Source organism: Falco peregrinus, chromosome 12 (assembly GCF_023634155.1).
Source record: "Falco peregrinus isolate bFalPer1 chromosome 12, bFalPer1.pri, whole genome shotgun sequence".
NCBI lineage: Eukaryota > Metazoa > Chordata > Aves > Falconiformes > Falconidae > Falco > Falco peregrinus.
This window is the reverse complement of record NC_073732.1, coordinates 15,435,769-15,455,332: the sequence shown is the minus strand read 5'-3', so window position 1 is coordinate 15,455,332 and position 19,564 is coordinate 15,435,769. Positions and strand designations below refer to the sequence as shown.

Sequence of the window (19,564 nt, the reverse complement as noted above, 5' to 3'; positions counted from 1 at the left end):
TTGGATTTCCCAGGCCAGGGAGTTTTGGAGGAAGGGCTGAGCTCTGCTGGGGAACAAGCAATGAATCAGAGGCAGTTCAAATCGAGACACCTCAGAGGAAGAGTTAGTAAAACACCCCAGGCCATTATTGCTCCAGCCTTTTGTTGTCTGCTGACTTCACTTCCCCGTCTGGCGCAAGCATGGGGAAAGCCCGATGACAGCATGTAAAGACAAATCATCCTCCTCTCAGTCCTCTTAGCACTTGACTCTTCGCAGCCGGGTGCCAAAGCCCCCACGTGCCAGAGCTCAGTGACTGCAGAACGGGAGCCAAAGGAGCGGCGCAGAGACCCAGCTGGTCCCACTGCAGGGCTGGGGCGGCCAAAGGAGGGTTCAGGAAGGTGGCAGCTACTGCCAACCCACTGCTCCTCCAGAGGTCAGGCACCAGGCTGTCCTACACCCAAACAGCAACTGAACTTGCTTTTTCTTCAGAATCAGACAGTGCTCATACAAGTGCCCATAGCCATGAGCGCACTTCACTGCCTCACCAAGGAAAACAACAACCAGCATGGTTTGTACAATTTCCTCATTAGTCCAGATCATGCTCCTCTCCTGCCTGCTGGGAGCAGATGCTTGCGTGGCACCAGTACGAGAGCGCTGGAACTGGCACAGCACTAAGTGGTCATTACAGATGTCCAACCAAGAACCTAAATTTGTACCAACTGCCTCCTTTTAAGCACTACCATGCAGCCGCCCAGAACTACCATCACAAAAGCTTTGTGTTGGTTTTGTGCTTCTCTCTCAAACATATTGCAATAACCATTCTGGAGCTTCTGTTTATGAATCCAGTCCCAGTTCGCTTTGTACTCGTATTTCTCCTTTAGAGATGGCTCTAACTACTAATTAGCCAGGCTTGCTAGATTTGGTTAAACCTCACCAGCAAGGCAATGGTTATTTAACACCAGAGAAGCACTTTGTCTCTTTTCACAGCCTAGAAGAAGAATTCAAGTCCAGCAGCTGAGCACCCTGCAACAAAGTAGACTACAGTTTATTCTCATTGCCCAGACTAACACACAGCAGGGAACAAGCCACAAACCCGCAGTAAATGCAAGCTCTCTTCACCTCAGCCTTATAATGTGCCATTTTTCAAGGCCGTCCAGGAAAGACCTCAATAGTTAGAAAGTCAGTAAGGCTGCGAAAGGACTCCCGGAGTATCGGGTCTCCTGCCCAAGGAGCTGGGGAAGCACACCCAGAGGCTTTTGAGCACAATGTCAGAGCTTTTAAGAACAAGCTAAGTCACACAATTAAGATAAAAGCTAATAGTTACATACAAGAGTTACCAAAGCACATGCAGTCTGACAGATTAATATCTTTCAAATTATTAACAAACATTTCAAACCCCATATTCTTGCCTCCTAGTTGCCTTTGCATATCAACACTTGAAAGGGCTGGAAGTCAGGGAGTAATACTACGTAGTAAGAAAAAATAAAACCACCCAGGCTGAATACGCTACTGCATGCTGCAGCTTGATGGCAATGCATACCTTCCTCAGCCAACTTCAAAGGTGGCGGTGACACTTCAAGGGCCCTCAGCTCAGGCAGGCTCCTTGCCACTTTGCTACACACCTATGTTTTGCTAGCCAAGCCCAGGAGAGACCATCCCTTTCTTTCCCAGCTCAGTCAAGACCAGTTCTCAAACCAGCTATGCTCCTGTGGAGCCAAGGCTCAGTCCTGGGCATCTGCCCCGTGCTCTGGTTTCAAGGCTCACTACATCTTGCAGCGAGTAACGCCTTGCTTTTCAGACCACTGGTCAAAGTTTAAGGATGAAAGCGTTCACATAAAATTCAGAGTTGTACTAACTTTACAAAGTTTCCCCGAAAAAAACCCAAACAACAAAATACATAGAGATTACATTTCCCAGCCCAGCATCTTAACGATCTTTCTCTGGTTAAGCTAGAGGAAAGCACTGTTAGCTTGAAATGGTACCCCTTTCTCCTGATATGCCCTGCAAAGAGGCTGAGGACAGACAGCAAAAAAAGACACCACCTGTGCCATACCATTCTGCGCCCCCCCCCCCCCCCCCCCCCCCCTTTCAAAGCATCTCCTCCCCAAAACACCATTTATTTTCTCAATAAGGAGACAAAACACTGCAGGCAGCATAAGGCATAATAGCATTTGAAGTACTATGGGCAACCTTCCAAGCGTGGTTAAAGCCGTGTTCCTATGTAGGCTTCCCCGCGCTGATGCCACCTCCACCTGAGCGGCGCGAGCACGGCAGCAGTGGGGTCTGGCAGGGACAGGGCTGCAGTCCAAAGCAGGACACCAGTAGTACACGTGCAGAGGTGACCACAGATTTTCTTTCAGCTCGTTCTCCAGGTTCATGCACCAATGCTGTAGCAATATACAGTGATTACAGTGTCTGCCAAAAGTGGTTGTAAGGTGCATAAAAGCACATTTTCATTATGCCTTTAGCCATAAAGACGAGGTCTTTATGGTTCTTGCTATGAAGGTTTGTAATCCATGTCTGAATCAAGTGTCAACTGCCCAAACCCCCCAAATGCATCCAAAACAACGCTTTTAATCCTCCCTTTGGCTGGTATTCTCTATCTTCTTAAAAATTTTATCAGAACTACAGGCCGAGCAGGAGCATTTCTGGAGCGCAAGAGTTGCCTGGTTTTACCCATCACATACACACCGAGCACAATGGTTACCGTCTGGAGGGCTAAAATCAAACCGTGAAGGTACAAGAATAGCTGACAATAAGAAACTCTGGCATTAAAATAGGGTTTAGCACTCCTGTGGGCTGACAACTCTTCCCACCAGGCCAGAGTAGTTAAATCCGTTCCCCTGACACTGCTGGTTTGTACGACGATGCTGGGATAGGTTTGGGTTGGAACTTCTGAGAAACGAAATGTAGGCTGTGCAGCGTCTTTGACATAAGAATAGGTAACACCTGGAGGAATTGATGTGGGTGTGCTGGTATCTGTGTCCCAAGACGACATTAAATGCTCCATCACAAGGGAAGTCGACGTCCGGGAGTAAGCCGAGCTGAATGCTGGGTACGTACCAGCAGTGGCTGGCAGGCACTTCAGGTGATCAGCTGTCAGAGCCACCACAGAAACACTCTGCAGTGCCAGTGGGCTGTGACATGTCAGAGAGGGCACATTTTTAACTATCTGCAAGCTCCTTTGGAGCCAGTCTCGGAAACCAAGAATTTGGCAATCACATTTCCAAGGGTTGTCATCAAGGCAGACTTCTTGCAGCTCAGGTGAAGCGGTGAAGAAGTCTCCAGGGAGAGACTGCAGCTTAGTACTGTTCAGGTAAACTTTCTGAAGATGCTTGAGATTGTGAAAGAGGTTTCTAGGAAGAACCTCGAGGCTGTTATCAAAAAGGGAAATGTTCTGCAGTTTCTGAAGGCTCAGGAAGATGTCCTCTGGCAAACTGGAAATATTGTTTGTATGCAGAGAAAGGCCCCGCAGTTCGTTCAGACCACTGAACACATTCTTAGGAAGAACACTAAGCTCTGGATTAAAACTCAGCACAAGAAGCTCTAAATTTGTCAAGTTACTGAACACAAAATTTGGTATTGTTGAGAGCTTTGTGTGATACAGCCACAGGCTACCAAGATGCCTCATCTCCCCAAACAATACTTCTGGAAGAGACTTCAGTGGGTTCCTGTACAAGGTCAATTTAGACAGATCATGTAAGTGCAGAAAGAGCCCAGGAGGCAAAACTTCAAGCTTGTTTCTGGAAAGCGTTAGGATTCTCAGTTTCTCAAGACAATGAAACGCACCAGGGGCGATGGACTGGATGTTATTGGAGTGCAGGAAGAGTTCCAGCAGCCCCTTCAGGCTGTCAAACATACCAGACTCTATTGAAGACAGCCTGTTAAAATACAGCATCAGCTTCTCGAGCCTGGTTAATGCACTGAATATATTTCGAGGCAGTGCTGCCAAATAATTTCTCGACAAGTTCAGTACTTTGAGTTTGGCGAGTTTCTTCAGCATGCCACTAGGAAGTGCTCTTAGTTGGTTTTTGTTCAAGAAAAGCTCCTCCAAACCAGCTAGTTTGTCAAACAGGTTTTCTGTGATGGATTTCAACCTGTTATTTTCAATGATCAGCTGCTGAAGCTGCACCATGTCATCGAACACTTCTGGGGGAAGTTCAACCAGCTTATTATCTAGCAGCTTGAGGGCTTTTAGCCTTCTCAAGCCTTTAAAAGCCATTGGTGAAATCACAGAGATGTTGTTCGAAGACAAGATGAGATGCTGCAGTTCCACCATTCTAGAAAACTCATCCTGCAAGTATGCTACATTTGTGTCCATTATGTAAATTTCTGTCATGTTGCAAGGCAGATTTAATGATTCCAGGTCTTTTATGTGAGGACCAGAGCAATGAATTGCATTTTTTGAAGAGCAGTTGCACTTCTCGGGACAAACAGATGCATCCAGCTGGAAGAAAAGCTTGATCACCACTAACAAACGAAACACCAACATCCTTGCCGAAGTGCCAGACACATTAGCTGTTACAAGAGATAGGAGAGAGTCAGGATATGATCACAGCTAGTTAATAACTTAGCAGCTGTCAAAGTTGCGTGAATAACCTGAAAACATGTGCAAAATTTCTCTTGGCTTGAAAGCAAACCCCAAGATCTCCATTACTGTTGACTGCAAATATTTCTACAGTGTACAATGAGAAGTACACATAAAACTCTTTCACAAATCAAATATTCTTTGTTTATATTTGTACTAGTCAAGTATAATAAAAGTGTATGAATACCATGATGAAACTCTCGAGCAATCATAAGGCACATATTTATTTGAACAGAAGAGCATTTTACCAAGTTACACACAGAAAATATTTTAAAAAAATATCAAAAGGTCCTGCAACCACAATATTTTTTAATTTTGGGTTATCTGAGTTTTTAAAATAAAGTTTAGCCTGCAAAAATAGATAATGGAGGTAAAAAGAGTGTCCTATATTTTAAGTGGCCAAAAGCAAAACAGCACACAGTTCTGTTAAATCATCTCTCAGCATTTGCAAGCGATCACTTCTTGGAACAGCCAAAGAACACACAAGAAGCAACAGGCTATTTTTGACATAGCCTGAAATAACACACAAGAGCTCATGCAGCACAGGACAATAGTGAGTCTGTGATAACAAACAAGTCTCATTTCAACAGCTTAACCCAATACTAAGTTACCAGCGGTATTAAAAACACAATGAAATGAGAGGAAAGAGGTGCCATGAAGTTAGCTGGAAAGCTGTAACAATAAAGGTAGATCTGCATGAAACATACCACAAAGTTGTATAGATTTCCAAACAAAAAGAGGGACAGGAAAGCAATCATTGTAGCTATAAATGATAATATTTAAATGAGCAAGTAAAACAGAAATCCACAGTTTAGAAATACTTCCTTAGTGAAATCAACAAGTCCAAGTGTATCAGAAACCTGGAAGTCAGGCACCTGGCTGGTCGTAGGAGAAGTGGGACTGCTGCAATAGCTGGACAAGTTCTGCAGGCACAGCTGGAACAGCTGATAGTGTCAGCCTTCAGCACCCAGAAGGCTGGGGCAGAGGAGGGCTCCATCCCAGCATACCCTTTTCCAGGGGCAAGGATGAAGCTCTCCCATACCAACCCCACAGAGAGGGGTACAAAGCCCATCACTCAAAAAGAAGTCAGGTGGGAGAGCAGAGCATCTCACATGCCTGAACTGCCGCCAAGAACATACCATCATGGATCAAAAACAGCTGCTGCACCAGAAACAGCAAAAGGGAGTACTTAAAGTAAAAATTGAACCTAAGCCAGAAATCATTAGAGTACTGAAGACTGGTAAAATGTGCATCGCTTGCTCAGGAAGGGAAGGACACAGCACCTAGTGTTACCAACTACCAGCAACATGTTGCTGCAAAGTAAGCTCTTGCTGGCCCTTCTACAGCTCTTTGAATGAGACTGTAAGCCACAAAAAAAAAAAAAAAAAAAAAAGGATCATGTGATTTCACCTTTCTAAAGGACTTTTCTGTGTCAAGCAAGAATCTTTCAGTGAATCTCACCCTCCTAGTAATCCCCCCTCCCTCCAAACCTGACCATCTCTATAAGCCAGCGACAGCTTTACTTCAATAAACTCATAAGCCAGCCTGTCCCTGATCCTGCCTGTCCCCACCCCAGCATGGTGGTGACTGGGCACATCCCTGTGTCCCCAGGGCAAGCCCCTTGGTCGGTGAGCCCTGGTGAGCCGCTTCTGGACGGTGGGTGAGCACAACCCTCCACGCAGGGCAGGAACACACCCAGGAATTTGTTTCAAGCCCTGACTGGCACCTCAGCCTGCACCAACCCAACCCAAGACCACAGCTGAACTAAATAATAACTAGGAAAAAACCCCAACTAACTAACTAAATAATAATAAAGACCTAGAAAACCAAATGGGGGGAAGACCCCAAATTGTTATGCTACAGACTGCAAATGCAGGTGCCTCAGGGGGCAAGACTGCAGGCCAGTAAGTAAAATAAGTCTGTAAAACAAGAAACAGGCTAATGCTAGACTGTAGACTGGGGTCTGTTTTCCGGGTCTCATAACAAAAGGTAAGACAGTACTCGGTGAGACAAGGTTAAGACACTCAGAAGTGCTAGAAGGCATACATTTTCACAAGCAATGAAATAATAGACATTCTTTGCAGGGGATTAGGGCCACAAGCGCATGACTGGCACAGGAACTAGATAATCTTATGGATCTCAAGCATCTAGACCTGCTAATGGTATTTTTTGAAGAAATATTTGATTTTCCGTAACTGAAGATTCTAATGGTAGAGAATACAGTAAGATCAACATAAGGGCCACAGTTATACATTCCTGTGGATTAACATTTTCTCAAACCCTCACATGAGACACCTGGCATTCCAGAAAGGACACCAGCCTGGCTGGTCCTTTACCATGTTCTGGTCTACAGCCTCTTTCCCTTTATACCACCCGCTTTCATCTTTCTCAAGACTGTGAAAGGATGCCAAAGCAATACATTAATACTGTTACCATATTAAGTCACATATTGGTTTTGAAATCAGTTTCATAGAATACTGAGCAGAAGTATCATTTACTACGATGCTTAACTTTCTTTTTTGCAAGTTTCTAAACTCATATAAGCATGAAAAAGGAATTCTGAACTGTACCTTGGAAACTTATCTGCTTTTTAGAGGAACTTAGTAGGAGCATAGCAGGCAATCAGGCTTCACCATGATTCTGCACTTTAAATGGGAAGTAAAACAGCAAAACGCATCCTCTAGATAACACTTTCACCCATATTTGCGTAACTACTGTGAAAGGCCAAAGAATATTTTAAGCTTCGGAGCAGATTTCACCTACGTTTAGCTGTGTAAGCAACCAGCTTCCACAGGTTGTATACAATTTCAAAAGTAGAATTTGAGAGCACTCACAGAACAGGAGAAAGGCTGAAGTCACAAATGAGACGGCACAAAACCCACCTGTAGCTTCTTTGACAGTGATATTGGAGTATGTGCTTCAAACAACCCAATGCAAATCTGGGTGAAGTCAGAAATATACTTTTCAGCACAAATTATGATCAGAGATTTCAAATTTGTTAGACACTTTCACCACAATCTGCTACCCAGGTGCATTAGGCTTTGAAGGAGTGGACACATCTACTTTAAACCACCAAGTGTTTGCTATGTACCTTCGCAAGGCTGCTCTGACTTTTACTTTCTTGCAGGATTGAAGTCAAAGCAATACGAGTAAGAAATGAAGAGTTTTTTTACTTAATGCTTTGGCTAAGCAACCCAGGGTTGACCTATCTGGCATCTGTTTTTCGTCCTAGTCTTCTGGAGTCACAGACCACCAAAACCTAATGCCTGAAAGATTCTGAAGAGAGAAAAGCTTTAAGTTATCAAAATATTAATATTTCAATTTCAAGCAAAGTTTTTGTAATTAAGTACCCAGGTATTTCAAGCATCTTCAAGTTTAAAATCATGTGCTCTGCCAATGGATGTTTAAATGGAAGGTAAGCCACAGGATGGAAAAAGATGTCTTCATTTCTGGGCGATTTTTCTGAAGACGAGTGCAACAATAGTGACAGCTCACAACTGGGAACATTTGCCCAAAAGTCTTTTCAAGATAATGCCTCCTATGCGCCAAAGAACAAAAGCAACATCTGGCTAACAGAAGGTGGAAACAAGTTGCTATTGCATGCACAAGGTCTGGCTTTCAAAGGGCTCTCATAAGCCACCAGGTAAAAGTCTGGTCAGTATTACCCCACTGCAGAACAGCAGAGCTAACTGTGCACTGCTAGCACACCGCATGCGTTCTTCTGCACCCCCACCTTCAAAAACACAGAGGCACTGAACAAGATACCCATGGCATCAGTGGGAATAGGTCTGTATTCTTCACCAAACCTTGGATCTAACTGCATAAAGAAAAATTAAAAACAATGTCATGAAACTAATGAAAAGAGTTAAAATATCTGTTCATTTTAATTTTATTTTCAAAGAGCTTCAGTCACAAAAATGATTTACAAGTCTATTTACAATTCTATTGTACAGTTATTTATGTATGCCTCTTGACAACAGGGTACCATTCTAGAGCAGCAATACATATTTTAAGTACAAAGATGTAGTATCATTTCAGATCTAAAAATAAAAAGGAGGCTGAGCTTCTAGAGCGTGCTGTAATGACGAACCTTTTAATCTGTGTTAGGCTTGAGGAATTAATGACATACTGAGTAGTTTCTGGTTCACATAATTATCAAACAAGCTGCAGTTTGTTGAAAATAGCTTTAAAAACCTGAAGCTTTACTGTATAAAATCAACATATTCAAGACTCTAAAAATTGTCAAAAACCCACAGCTTTCCCTTAGACATACAAAAACCTTAAGTTTACAATTCAGAATTTCATGGGAGAAATCCTACAGAACTTTAGCTCTCTCATTTTGTGATGATCAACATAAGCATTAAAAATTCGCAGCATAAAAAGGACTCCACATCTGCTTAGTATTATACTGTATATACATATACAGTACAGGATTATTTACCCGATTTGGGATGACTGTTCAGCACAACCTTCATGAAGAAAGAAAAAAATAAATAGAATTAAAAATCCAACAACTTTTTAAAAGTGCAACAGTAAGAGTTTCCGATTTAAAGTTACGATGAACACGGACAGTCAGTTCTGTGGTGTTTTAGCCGCTTCTACTCAAGCATTATTTGCAGCATCTTCTTTTTACAGTAGATTTAGTTCTATAGTACATGAAATTAGTTACTGCTAATTGAATCTGAAGGGAAGAGAAAAAAAAAAAACTTTAAAAATAACCCTGAGGGATATACAATTTAATGATCTTGCAATTTATTTCTAAAAAGTAACATCTATTATTTAGCAATTGCTTTTCTGGATAGACCAGTCCTTTAAGTATGTGCATAAATAATATTTAAAAATCAGTAATATTTACAAATCCTAATACATCAAAGTAATATACGTACAGATTAAAGTCTGCATACACAAATAATTTAATAATAAATCAAACTCCTCAACGTAAGGCCAAAATATACAGCAGGAAGAAAATGTCTACCAAGTATCTAGTGGAGCTCACTAAATTGGTCTGTTCACCTGAATTTAGACATCCAAGATGAACATCAGAAGAGATTCTTTCCACTACAAACTGAATTTTATCTTACTTCAAAGGAGAAACTGAATGCACTAGTGCAGATCTAGTTTGCTGCGTTTCTGACAACCAGAAAAACTGCTCAAAATGAGAAAAATGATAGGTGGCTGAACTCAGCTCTTGGGCAGGAAGGCATAAACCCCAATAATCGCAGAAGATTCAAAAGCTTATTTTGTGGCTGAACTTGCAACAACAAGAGGGATTCTCAGAAAAGCTGATTTATTATTCTTGACTAAGCGTCAGAAGCAAACAAGGTCAGAGCTCAAGCATGCAACCTCAACATTTACTAGCTCTGAACGCATACCTTGAGGAAACAAGCTCCCATTTGCACAGTGTTCAAGTTTAACAGGCTTATGACCCATTAGTCAACACAATCAAATGGAGACACTTGGCAATTTCAGTTTTAATAAGAGTTCCCTAAAATGTTCTCTGAAGACAAGCCCACCTGAATAAGCTGTTTCCTCCTCACTTTCTAGGTAAGTCTAATAATAAACTAGCATAAGACTGAAAGACTAGCTTCAGAAACCAAACAAGCCAAGAGAAATTATCAGTTTAGAGAAAGTATTAAGCAAAAGCATATAAAAGGGAAAGACACAAATATCTTCTTTCGCTTCTGATGGAACAAGCAAGCTGAAATGGTCAAGGAAATGGAAAGTAAAAGCTTACGCATTTAAGGATAAGTCACAGCTCCCAGGTCCAAGATGCATAGCTTCACAACATTTTTTTCAACTGAAATATTATTTTTCTTCAAATTTGAATACTACTTACGCAGCTAAGAATTATTCTTCATCAATTATTCCATGCTACAAAGCTTCTGTAATATCAACATTGACAGAAGTTAGTCAACTGACTCAAGACTCATAAATTTAGCCAAGTCCACAATTGCAGACTCCTGAAAAGCTACTGATGTTGTTTGATGTTTATGACTTTAAGAAGCTAGGATAATAGGACTTGTACATTGCTCTGTTGAATGAATGCTGAAGAAACCACTTCCCCCTTCCTCCTGCTCAACCCCTCGAAAACAAAGAACAATAACAACAAAAAAAAATATCAGGAAAAGAGTTGACAGCTGGACTGGAGGATAGTACATCACATGCATACTATTTATGAGGAGCAAGTGTTAGTAACTTAAACCCCAAAGTTCTAGGAAAAAGTCTTCCAAACCACTTAGCACCAGTTTCAAACTCCCCATTGGCACAGTATGTTCAACACTGCAGAAACCATAACGTGAGCAGTGAGGACACTGTCCATACTGCCTTACAGAACACAGGGGAATTAGGCTCGACCTGAAAAGTTTCCCTTATTAAAACAATGCTGGAATGGAATTGTCTCCACAGGAATATTTTTTTTTTTAAAAAAAAAAGAAACCAAAAACACCCAGCGACAACCAAAACCTCAAATTACATCATCAGAATACACACAATTCAAAATGAACCCAGCTGGCCAGGCAGTTTGGGGCCCTCCTTTCATGACTACTCTAAAGGACCCGACCTCCTTCTCCAAAGGATCTCTACAGAATCATAACTTCTTTAGATCCCAGATCCCTTCCCAAAGCTTGGAGGTGTCTGAACCAGTCAGTTACACCTGGTCAAAACATACTGATCAGGAGTCAATATCTTATCATCTTCTCAAAGACAACCAAAGGAGACTTTTCTGAACGTTTAGCAAGTTGAAGATGGTTTGGAGAGAAGTAATTTGTGGTTTAAAAAAGTTTTAACCTTTGCACAAAGACGATGCCTACCTCTACATCTCTGTAGACCTGTTCTTCTAGTGGTCCTGTGTTCTGACACCGCCTAATGGCAAAATGACGTATCGCCACCCCAAGTGCTTAAGCAGCATTATTGGTGATGCAAGCTTTTTTTTATTATTATTATTTTTTAATAAATAAAACCTACATAAGCCTTATAGTTTTGTAGCAAGACAGATTTTTAGCTCATCTATTTTCTCTTATTTTTGTTTCATACAGCTACATATAGTGCTTAAGACACTGGCAGACTCTTTGAAATGCGTATGGTCTTAACATGCACCAGTCCCAAGCATGGGCATGTGAAAATATTCCTCCCTCCCACCCCCATATTTCTCTTGCAGCAGTAACTGGCCTTACTACTTCAAGGTATATAGGAAAATTGTCTTGATATTTACAAATAAAACATGGTCCACAAAGGGATAATCCAACCCTTCTGCTGGAAAAAGCAAGGTCTGTGGAGAAATGCATAGCTAAATGTAATAAAACATGAGACAGAAGAAAGTGTTAAGATTCTCCAGCCTTCCTTCTCCAAAAACTTGAGTGTAGCCAAATGCCTCCCCCTCTGGAGGCCACCTAAGCCATTCCTTAGGGTTAGCTAGAAAAGGTGCTAAGAACCCACTTGAAAGCAATGTGCTTTCTTCTTAAGGACAGAGCATATTGCTTCTGTCGCATTCCTAATTCCTGCTGTGGCCAACTAAAGAGTTAAACTTAAAACTCCAAACATTACATCTGGAAACACTCCTTACTAGTAGGGACAAACTTAGAGGTATACACACCAAAACTTTAGAACCGTTCTGAGGCACAAAGCTTTTCAACAGTGAATATATTAGGAGGAGAAAGAAAAAAAAAAAAAAAAGAAAAAAAAAAAGGCATGACAAAGTTATTATGTGCCTCTAGTACTACCATGAAACCATTACATCATAGGGTTTACATGAACACGTGCCCAGGTAAGCGGGTTAGAACAATGATTAAGATACTCCAGGCAAATTAAGTGAACCTGTTTTAACTGCCCTGCAGTTTAAACCTTCAAATACATCTCATTTAGGAATAATGAAATCTGAAAGAAGGTGGAAGGAAACACTCATTTTTGTTCTGCCTAAGGTCACCTACATTTTTAAAATGTATAGCCATAAGATGTCTGGCTCTGAACTCCGTATTCAGAGACACAAAACAGTTGGAAACATCTGCATTAGAATTTGACATTTAGTATCCTGCAATTTCAAATAAAGCCTTAAAATTACATTCTTCTGAATACTTCTAGAGACACATGCCACCAAGATCCACTGTTACGTTACAGTGATGATTTGATATGAACCATTTTCTTGGGCTGGTACTTTCGCTTCTGTTGTTGTTCTGGGTTTCGGCGGCCATTCTGGATCAACCAGCAGTTCCTGAGCTAGATGCATATACTTGGCTTTTGGTGTCTTCTCTCTACAACCAAACAGGGAAGAAAGGAAACAGACTCCACAGCGATTCACAGCCTCCTGCAGAAGTGAACAGATTTGAAAACTGGATTACCATAAGAAAAAATTAATATAATTAACAATAGAAGAAAAACCTATTGTTCTAGTTTCTAATTTACTATCTCATTGTCACATTGGACCTAGAAAGTGTAGTACAGAAACTCTTCTGCTGTGTCATCTCTTCTGTACTATGGCAGCAATGACATTTAAAAAACACTAAGAAAAAAATAAGTATTTTGCATTATTGTAAGACCTAAGGTCACCAACAGCTTTCAGGCTGATTTTATAATAGCTTCAATAAGCACAGGTATAACAGACCATTAAATAATGTTACTATTGAGGAATGAAAGTCTGGTCTAGAAAAAGCAGTCAAATTCCCAGAGTCTCAAAACACTTTTTAAGCAATAAATTGTTTAACTGCAGGCAACCAGCCAGCCAAAAGTGGCAGAATTTAACTTGCTGATACTGAGAAACCTAAGTCCTACAGGTATTAACAGTTATTAAAACAGACAAATTATTGAACTTAACTCTTCTTTCCTTCCTGCTTTTCCCCTCCCAGTCCTAAATGCACGTAACAGCTACCTGGAGAAGAGAAACACCATTCCTCATTCTCAAGACTGGATCCCTCTCATGTCTCAGACAGCACCTAGCGTCTGCAGGGCTGACATTTTAATGGAGATATATTCTATGGTTTTCTTCACGCTCTGAAATTCTATCAATTGATGAACTGAACCAAACAAGAGCCTTTAAGGACAATTTCCATTCTTTGGTGAATACAAACCAATTCGTTCTTCAACAGCCTCAAAAGGAAAAACGTAAATCTGAACCGAATACATTTAATAAAATTTAGTGCTGAGAAATAAACCATTGCAATTCTGGCAAGAACAAATTCACAACCAGCTAAATGCAATAAGCCCAGAGGCTTAAAGAAAAAGCTAGTTTTTATGGGATTGCACATAGACTTCCTTCACGTGTTAATGACAGAGGGGCAGACCAAACCAAGATTCATGGTCACCTGAAAAGCAGAAGCTAAATCTTTCAGCCTCCTAAACAATCTGAAGTAGTAATAACATACTTTCAATTGCTATTTTTTTTTTCATTTCATTTCTATGTGCTATAAATTACTGCTCTCAGAAAGATCTAAAATTCTAAACCACATCAATTCAATAAAGAACTGGATTAGACCCAGCATCAGCAATTCAGCTTCCAAGCAAATCAAGACGCTCCCAGTCCTAGCATGCTAACTTGTGAAAACACAGAACTTGCTAATATACAAACTGAAGATAAAGTGACAAAAGTTCTAAAAGCAATCCTCTGGGTTTGCTTTGCAGTTCTTGTATACACAGCTAAATTCTTTAAGTATCAACAAGGAGAAAAATCTAAAAACCAGAAGCCTTTCCTTTTAACATTCCAGTTACAGACATCTAATTTAGGCAGTCTTAAGCTTAAGGTAAGCAACGGACACTTATCGATCATAAAGAGACACAATTGAATTAATCTGCATGCACTCAAATGATGACAGCAAAATACTAGTCTCCAACCTGAGGCGGCTGGGGTATGGTGAGGCGATATTCTCCTTGTTTGTCTCGATTGAACACAACCTTCCAAAGGATCATATCAAGGAGGACATTCTGTGAGACATTGCAGTGAGTGGGAAGAATTAAAGAAACTAATGATCATTTGTTGTTAGTGTGCACATCACAAATAAAACCTGAAATAGTGTGTTAGGCATAACTAATTCAGTGCCAGGCAAAACTGAGTTTACGTTACTTGTCAGTAATTAAGTGATAAATGTTTTCGTTCTTAAAGTGCTCACATGAGATTTAAGAATATGAACATGTACTTTAAATCAATAGCAGCAAGGACCAAAACTGCATCCTTTGATACAGGTAAGAATAATACACATTCTTAGCACATTTCAATTCTCAAAAAAAGCCCTGTGAAGCACTGCAGACATGAGTGCTTAAAGGAGTTTCCCCTCAAACCATTTTTAACATTATAGTGTACTTCATGCTGGAGCCGTGCTTTGTTCATAGTTTGTTTTAAACCAGCGACATTCCCAGAAAAGCTTCAGTGGGGTAGCAAAGCTGAGCCACCAGCAGGAAGTCTGAAGGAATTCTGTAGGAGCTGTTCCAGATTTTGGAAAGGAGGGCAGAAATTGAACGGTATGTTCAGTACATCTGGTTATTCTCACATGGCTGTGCGGGCGGACTCAAGAGCCTTGAACAAATCTGGCAACACAGGTGTGAACCTGTATCTTCCATGGCCTTGAGCCTACAACTCATCTTCGGACAGATTCCATTTCTGACATCTCACTAACCTCTGCCACTAGATAGGGGAGCTGATTAGCCAGACTTCTATAACAGACTTTATGATGCTTATTATTTAAGATATACCAGAATTTTACGGTGCTTTTATAAAGCATTTGCAACAAATGTTCAGCTTGTTAGATGTCTGCTTTTGAAGCCAGTCAGTTTAAGTATGTCTATACCGGGCACCAGGGGCAAGGAGGAACATCTGCTAGGATCTGCCTTTGTTATGCAGTGTTTTCTGTCATCTGGTAGAAAGAATATGCGTGCTTTGTGAACCTCGTCTGGCACCCACATGGAAGAAGCAGAAGCTTTACACAGCATTTCAGAAACCATGTCTGGGACAACCACAGCCAGAGACCTTTCCTGCTGTAGAAGCAATGAAGAAACTACATATGATTGTAGTGTGACACAAGTGTCAAACTGGCAAGTGTGGCAGAAGAAGATCGATCCAATTCCTCAAGTATTTCATATTTATGAGATACTTCAAGAGGTGATTACTGAGGGATTAGTGCCAGCAGAACAAACGCTAGGTGATACACACACAGAGTTACCCTGTTAAAAGAAACGAAGAAATGCAACAGCAGGTTTTCCTAGATACTCAGAATATGACCTGTAGTACCCCGCTAACTCTGCAGTGAAAAGCGTAGTGAGCAGAAAATCCACCCAGGGACACAAGGACAGAAAGGCAATGAGCTATACTGGAAGTGAAAGAGTAAAATACCCTGACATTTCCACACAGCACATCGGACCCAGTGAGTTGGCATCACGTGAAAAAGCTTCAGAGAGCCTAGAGTAATACTGCCGGAGTTGGACAAATACAGTTCAAAAGCTGGGACAAAAGCAGGCTGAAGTTATGAAAGGTGAAGTGTGTATTCTAAAACAAGGTTTGGGATGCGAGGCTCACTAGACAATGCTTCTGTTGGACACCTGCTGTGCAGTAAGACAACTTACCTGTCTAAAAGCATTCATTTAATGGGGAAAGCGGAAGAAATAGGTTTTAAGTCAAAGCAGAACATTCCAAAAATTTAATGTCAAGAAAACTAAATTCTATAGGTACTTCTATTCCACTACTGAAGTATGGGCAACAAGATAAATAGGAAAGTCTGTTTAAATGGAACGTGACAAGTCATCCTACCAGTCTTGGTCACGACAGTTAAGTGACTAAAGTGTTGAAAGATGCTAACTCAAACCTGCACTGGAGAAAGAGTGGGGTGGGATTTGAAATGCTGGATGAAAGCAAACGCTCCGGAGTAATTACATGCCTTATGTTATACTTAGTAGAAATTCAGAAGTTTACAGATTGACGTGGCAACCAACAAGGCCCAGGAGTGGAACCTTACGAACATTTCAACCGAAGGAGAACCATTTGTCCTCGAGAGGCACGTGCTGATACATGGATTAACACACTGTACAGACTTGCTACTGGAGCCCTTACACTTCCAGAACAGAAACATCACCAGATTGTATAAAAGTTAGAAAGATCACCTGCAGAACAAAGTGATTTCTCAGCAGAAGGTAAGTTTATTTCCTTCAGTAATATTTATCACTGGACTGAAAATTGCAACGACCACCTATTTACACTCCATGTATCAACATGAAGCTCAATTCCAAGGACTAATCTCAGTACTTCAAAAAAGCTGATTTCTCACAGATGGCAATAAGAACATTAAACGGAAAAAAAAAATTCTGTCTAGAAGGTTTGTTTTAAATTTACTGGAAGACAAAAAAGCCACAATTCTGCAGTATCGGAATAACTATTGTTTCAGTAGCAAGGACAGCAGTATAAATAAAATTTAACTTTTAACAAATAAAAAAGGTGGGAAAAAAGAAATATTTCATATTTTTTTTACTACTAAACTCTTAAAGAGTTAAAGAGCATAAAAAAGAAAATATCACAAGCACAGTTAAGAGTAAATACAGGACAATGTAAGAAAGTCACAGGATCTTTCGGAGAGGATAAGTCTGTTAACAAGGCAAAGGTCCAAAAAAATTAGCATCCACTGCCATGTTCTGGAAAAGACAAGTTACCACCTATCAGGTCAAAACACTGAAAAACATGTTCCAATAAGCAGCAACATAATAGCATATATTGCAAATTCTATTTGGAACATTTTTAGCACAAAGTCTTGACAATTTTGATTAAAGCATCTAAAAAACCTTTGGCTGATTTTATTTTTACTAAGTCACAAATAAAAGGGAAAAAACTAATCAACCAGGAAGAATATTAACGCTGTAGTAACCTTCAAAGGCCAAAATGGTATGATCCAAGTAAACATTATGATGGTTACCTTGATAGAAATCCCTTCCATAGTAATGGAAATACTGACTAGAAGCTGGAGAAAACATTATACAGTAAAAGCAGATAATTATAAGGTGCAAGTGCTAGATAATGTTGAAAGGCTTTTCATCTTGCAGGAAAAGAGAGTGACCAATGGCTGCAACCAAAACCCAAACGTATCCACGTTGGAAATAAGGCATTACTATCACAGGGAGAAGAACTAACCACAGGAATAAATGACTGACACTGAATCCAGACTCCTTCTGGAGGATGTACCTGTCAAACTTTGATTCTCGGAAACAACATATGGGTACCTGGATGAAAAGCAGGGCATGTTTCTGCCCACATTAACTCTGGCATTACAGCAGAAGAGGTCAATATCTAGAGTGACTGACTTTGGATAAGCTCAGGGCTGGAAAAAGCAGATCTCTGCAAGAACATCTCTACTTCTGGACTTGGATCAGATTAGATGAACAAGTTATACAGACCTGCATTATCCTGAACAATAAGCTATTCATATGATGCAACTGAATGAAGATAGGCTCCCCTAAAATTTTATATAGTTCTTTACTATGCTATGTTATTCTGAACTGAATTAACACAAATCAAGCAAATAAATATGGAGAGTACTGTCCTATGAAATAGTTGAAATAATGTATGTCTTTCAAGTTTTCCTCCTTTTTTAATTAATGAAAAAGGTTTTAAAATTCTGCTTTTAACACAGAAAACCTCGACACCTTAAATCTAGCTTACAAGGACATTTTTAGGAATACAAACTTATGAAAACAGCGACCACTTACACCGGCATGCTGTGAAGAGATACCTTCTAAACAAAAGACAAACATGTACCCTGAAAAATTTAACAGACAAGCATTTTTTTCCATTTTAATTTCTTACCTCCATCAGCACAGACACAATTGCATTGAGAATAACAATGAAGAGAATTCTTAGGCGCCACTCATATGGCACACACACGAGCTGTGAGAAAAAGTTGCCAGAGATTAGCAACACACAAATGAAGTAACACACATCCAACAGTTAAAAATTCTCCCTCCCCCCCGCAAAGCTCTAAAGGGAGTCAAGCTTCCCCAAAAGGCAGCCCATCAGTTATCCTAGGAAGTACAGACACCTGCATATCAGCTGAATCTTACCTCAAGAAATGTATCAATAGATTCAACGGGATGCAACAAGATGAAAAATATGAAGACATAAAGAACTATCACAGATACAACAAACAGAACTGTAAAAGAATAAAAAAATATTTTAATTGGACCATCTCACAATCAGTTTTAGACAGTTTTTCCATGTATCACGGGTTCGTTACCCCTTGCAATAACCTCTTTTCTCCCTCTAAAACCCTTCTAGGCAGATTTTGACGATACAAGGTGTGCTGATCGCCATACAGAGACAGACTGCCAGACTTAGCTTCTCACTGGCTCACTTGCAGAGCTGAAATGTATATATACATATACTTCTACAAACAAAGCAACTATTAGCACAAATATCTCCATACAGTTCAACACTTCCCTATTTCTATCTCCGATTACCAGAGAATAACTATACTACATTCTCCTAGTAACACTACTACTGCTGAAGTGGGACAAAGGAGTTGTAAGCGAGCCATGGATAAACAAAGGCTCAGTTACTAAGAGTCTAATTTCGACCCGTATATAGTAAGAAAAGACTCACAGTTTTTGTAGCATGGTTGTCTAAAGGGCTTTCCTTTAGAAAAGACAATTGCCACTATGAGGTACTGAAAGCTGGATATAAAAAACAAAGTTGTGTTTTCATAATTTTTAATGTAATGTTCATCATGAAGAGTCTCATTCCCATGGCGCGCAGAGCTGGTGTTTGTGGCATCCAATACATTACATGCACTACAACATAAAATAACATTTAACACTGCGTTAAGGAGAAGAAGCAACCAAGGCCTACTTACTAAGAAAAGTAGCGACAGAACAAATTACTACAGTAGCAAAAAATCCTATCTTTGAAAACAGGTAGTAAGAAATGAAACTGTGTCAGGGAGGTAGCAATTTTCGTGATTTCTGAACTTTAACTTTTTATGCTTTCTGCTTATAAGTTCACTACATCAATTGTTTAGAAACTATCACTGCAGACACACATGT

The 19,564-nt window shown here is 40.3% G+C and overlaps 2 protein-coding genes across 7 annotated transcripts in view; both read right to left on the bottom strand.

Moving 5' to 3' along the window:
* Positions 1 to 1,011: 1,011 nt before the first annotated feature.
* LOC101916197 (platelet glycoprotein V) lies at positions 1,012 to 8,292 on the bottom strand. 2 transcript variants are annotated; one of them, XM_055816973.1, is made up of 2 exons: positions 5,428 to 8,292; positions 1,012 to 4,497 (listed from the first exon to the last, which is right to left on the bottom strand). In XM_055816973.1, the coding sequence occupies exon 2, from the start codon at positions 4,469 to 4,471 to the stop codon at positions 2,579 to 2,581; it is 1,893 nt and encodes a 630-aa protein (XP_055672948.1). In that variant the 5' UTR covers positions 4,472 to 4,497; positions 5,428 to 8,292; the 3' UTR covers positions 1,012 to 2,578. The 2 variants fall into 2 exon arrangements, with proteins under 2 accessions (XP_055672948.1, XP_055672947.1); XM_055816972.1 differs by having other exon boundaries at positions 5,443 to 8,292.
* Positions 8,293 to 8,427: 135 nt separating this feature from the next.
* ATP13A3 (ATPase 13A3) overlaps positions 8,428 to 19,564 on the bottom strand; it is a 61,274-nt gene continuing 50,137 nt past the window's right edge. For 3 of the 5 annotated variants that reach the window (XM_055816969.1, XM_055816970.1, XM_055816968.1), the window contains 5 exons: positions 19,125 to 19,312; positions 18,587 to 18,675; positions 18,333 to 18,413; positions 14,387 to 14,476; positions 8,428 to 12,866 (listed from right to left, as the gene is read on the bottom strand). In XM_055816969.1, coding sequence (XP_055672944.1) covers positions 12,669 to 12,866; positions 14,387 to 14,476; positions 18,333 to 18,413; positions 18,587 to 18,675; positions 19,125 to 19,312 — 646 coding nt within the window. In that variant the 3' untranslated portion in view covers positions 8,428 to 12,668. The remainder of the gene's footprint in view (positions 12,867 to 14,386; positions 14,477 to 18,332; positions 18,414 to 18,586; positions 18,676 to 19,124; positions 19,313 to 19,564) is intronic. The other 2 variants (XR_008749362.1, XM_055816971.1) reach the window with 2 other exon arrangements.

What these genes read in the sequence shown, in the direction of transcription:
- LOC101916197 (XM_055816973.1), bottom strand. Translation starts at nt 4,471, where the DNA reads ATGTTGGTGTTTCGTTTGTTAGTGGTGATCAAGCTTTTCTTCCAGCTG.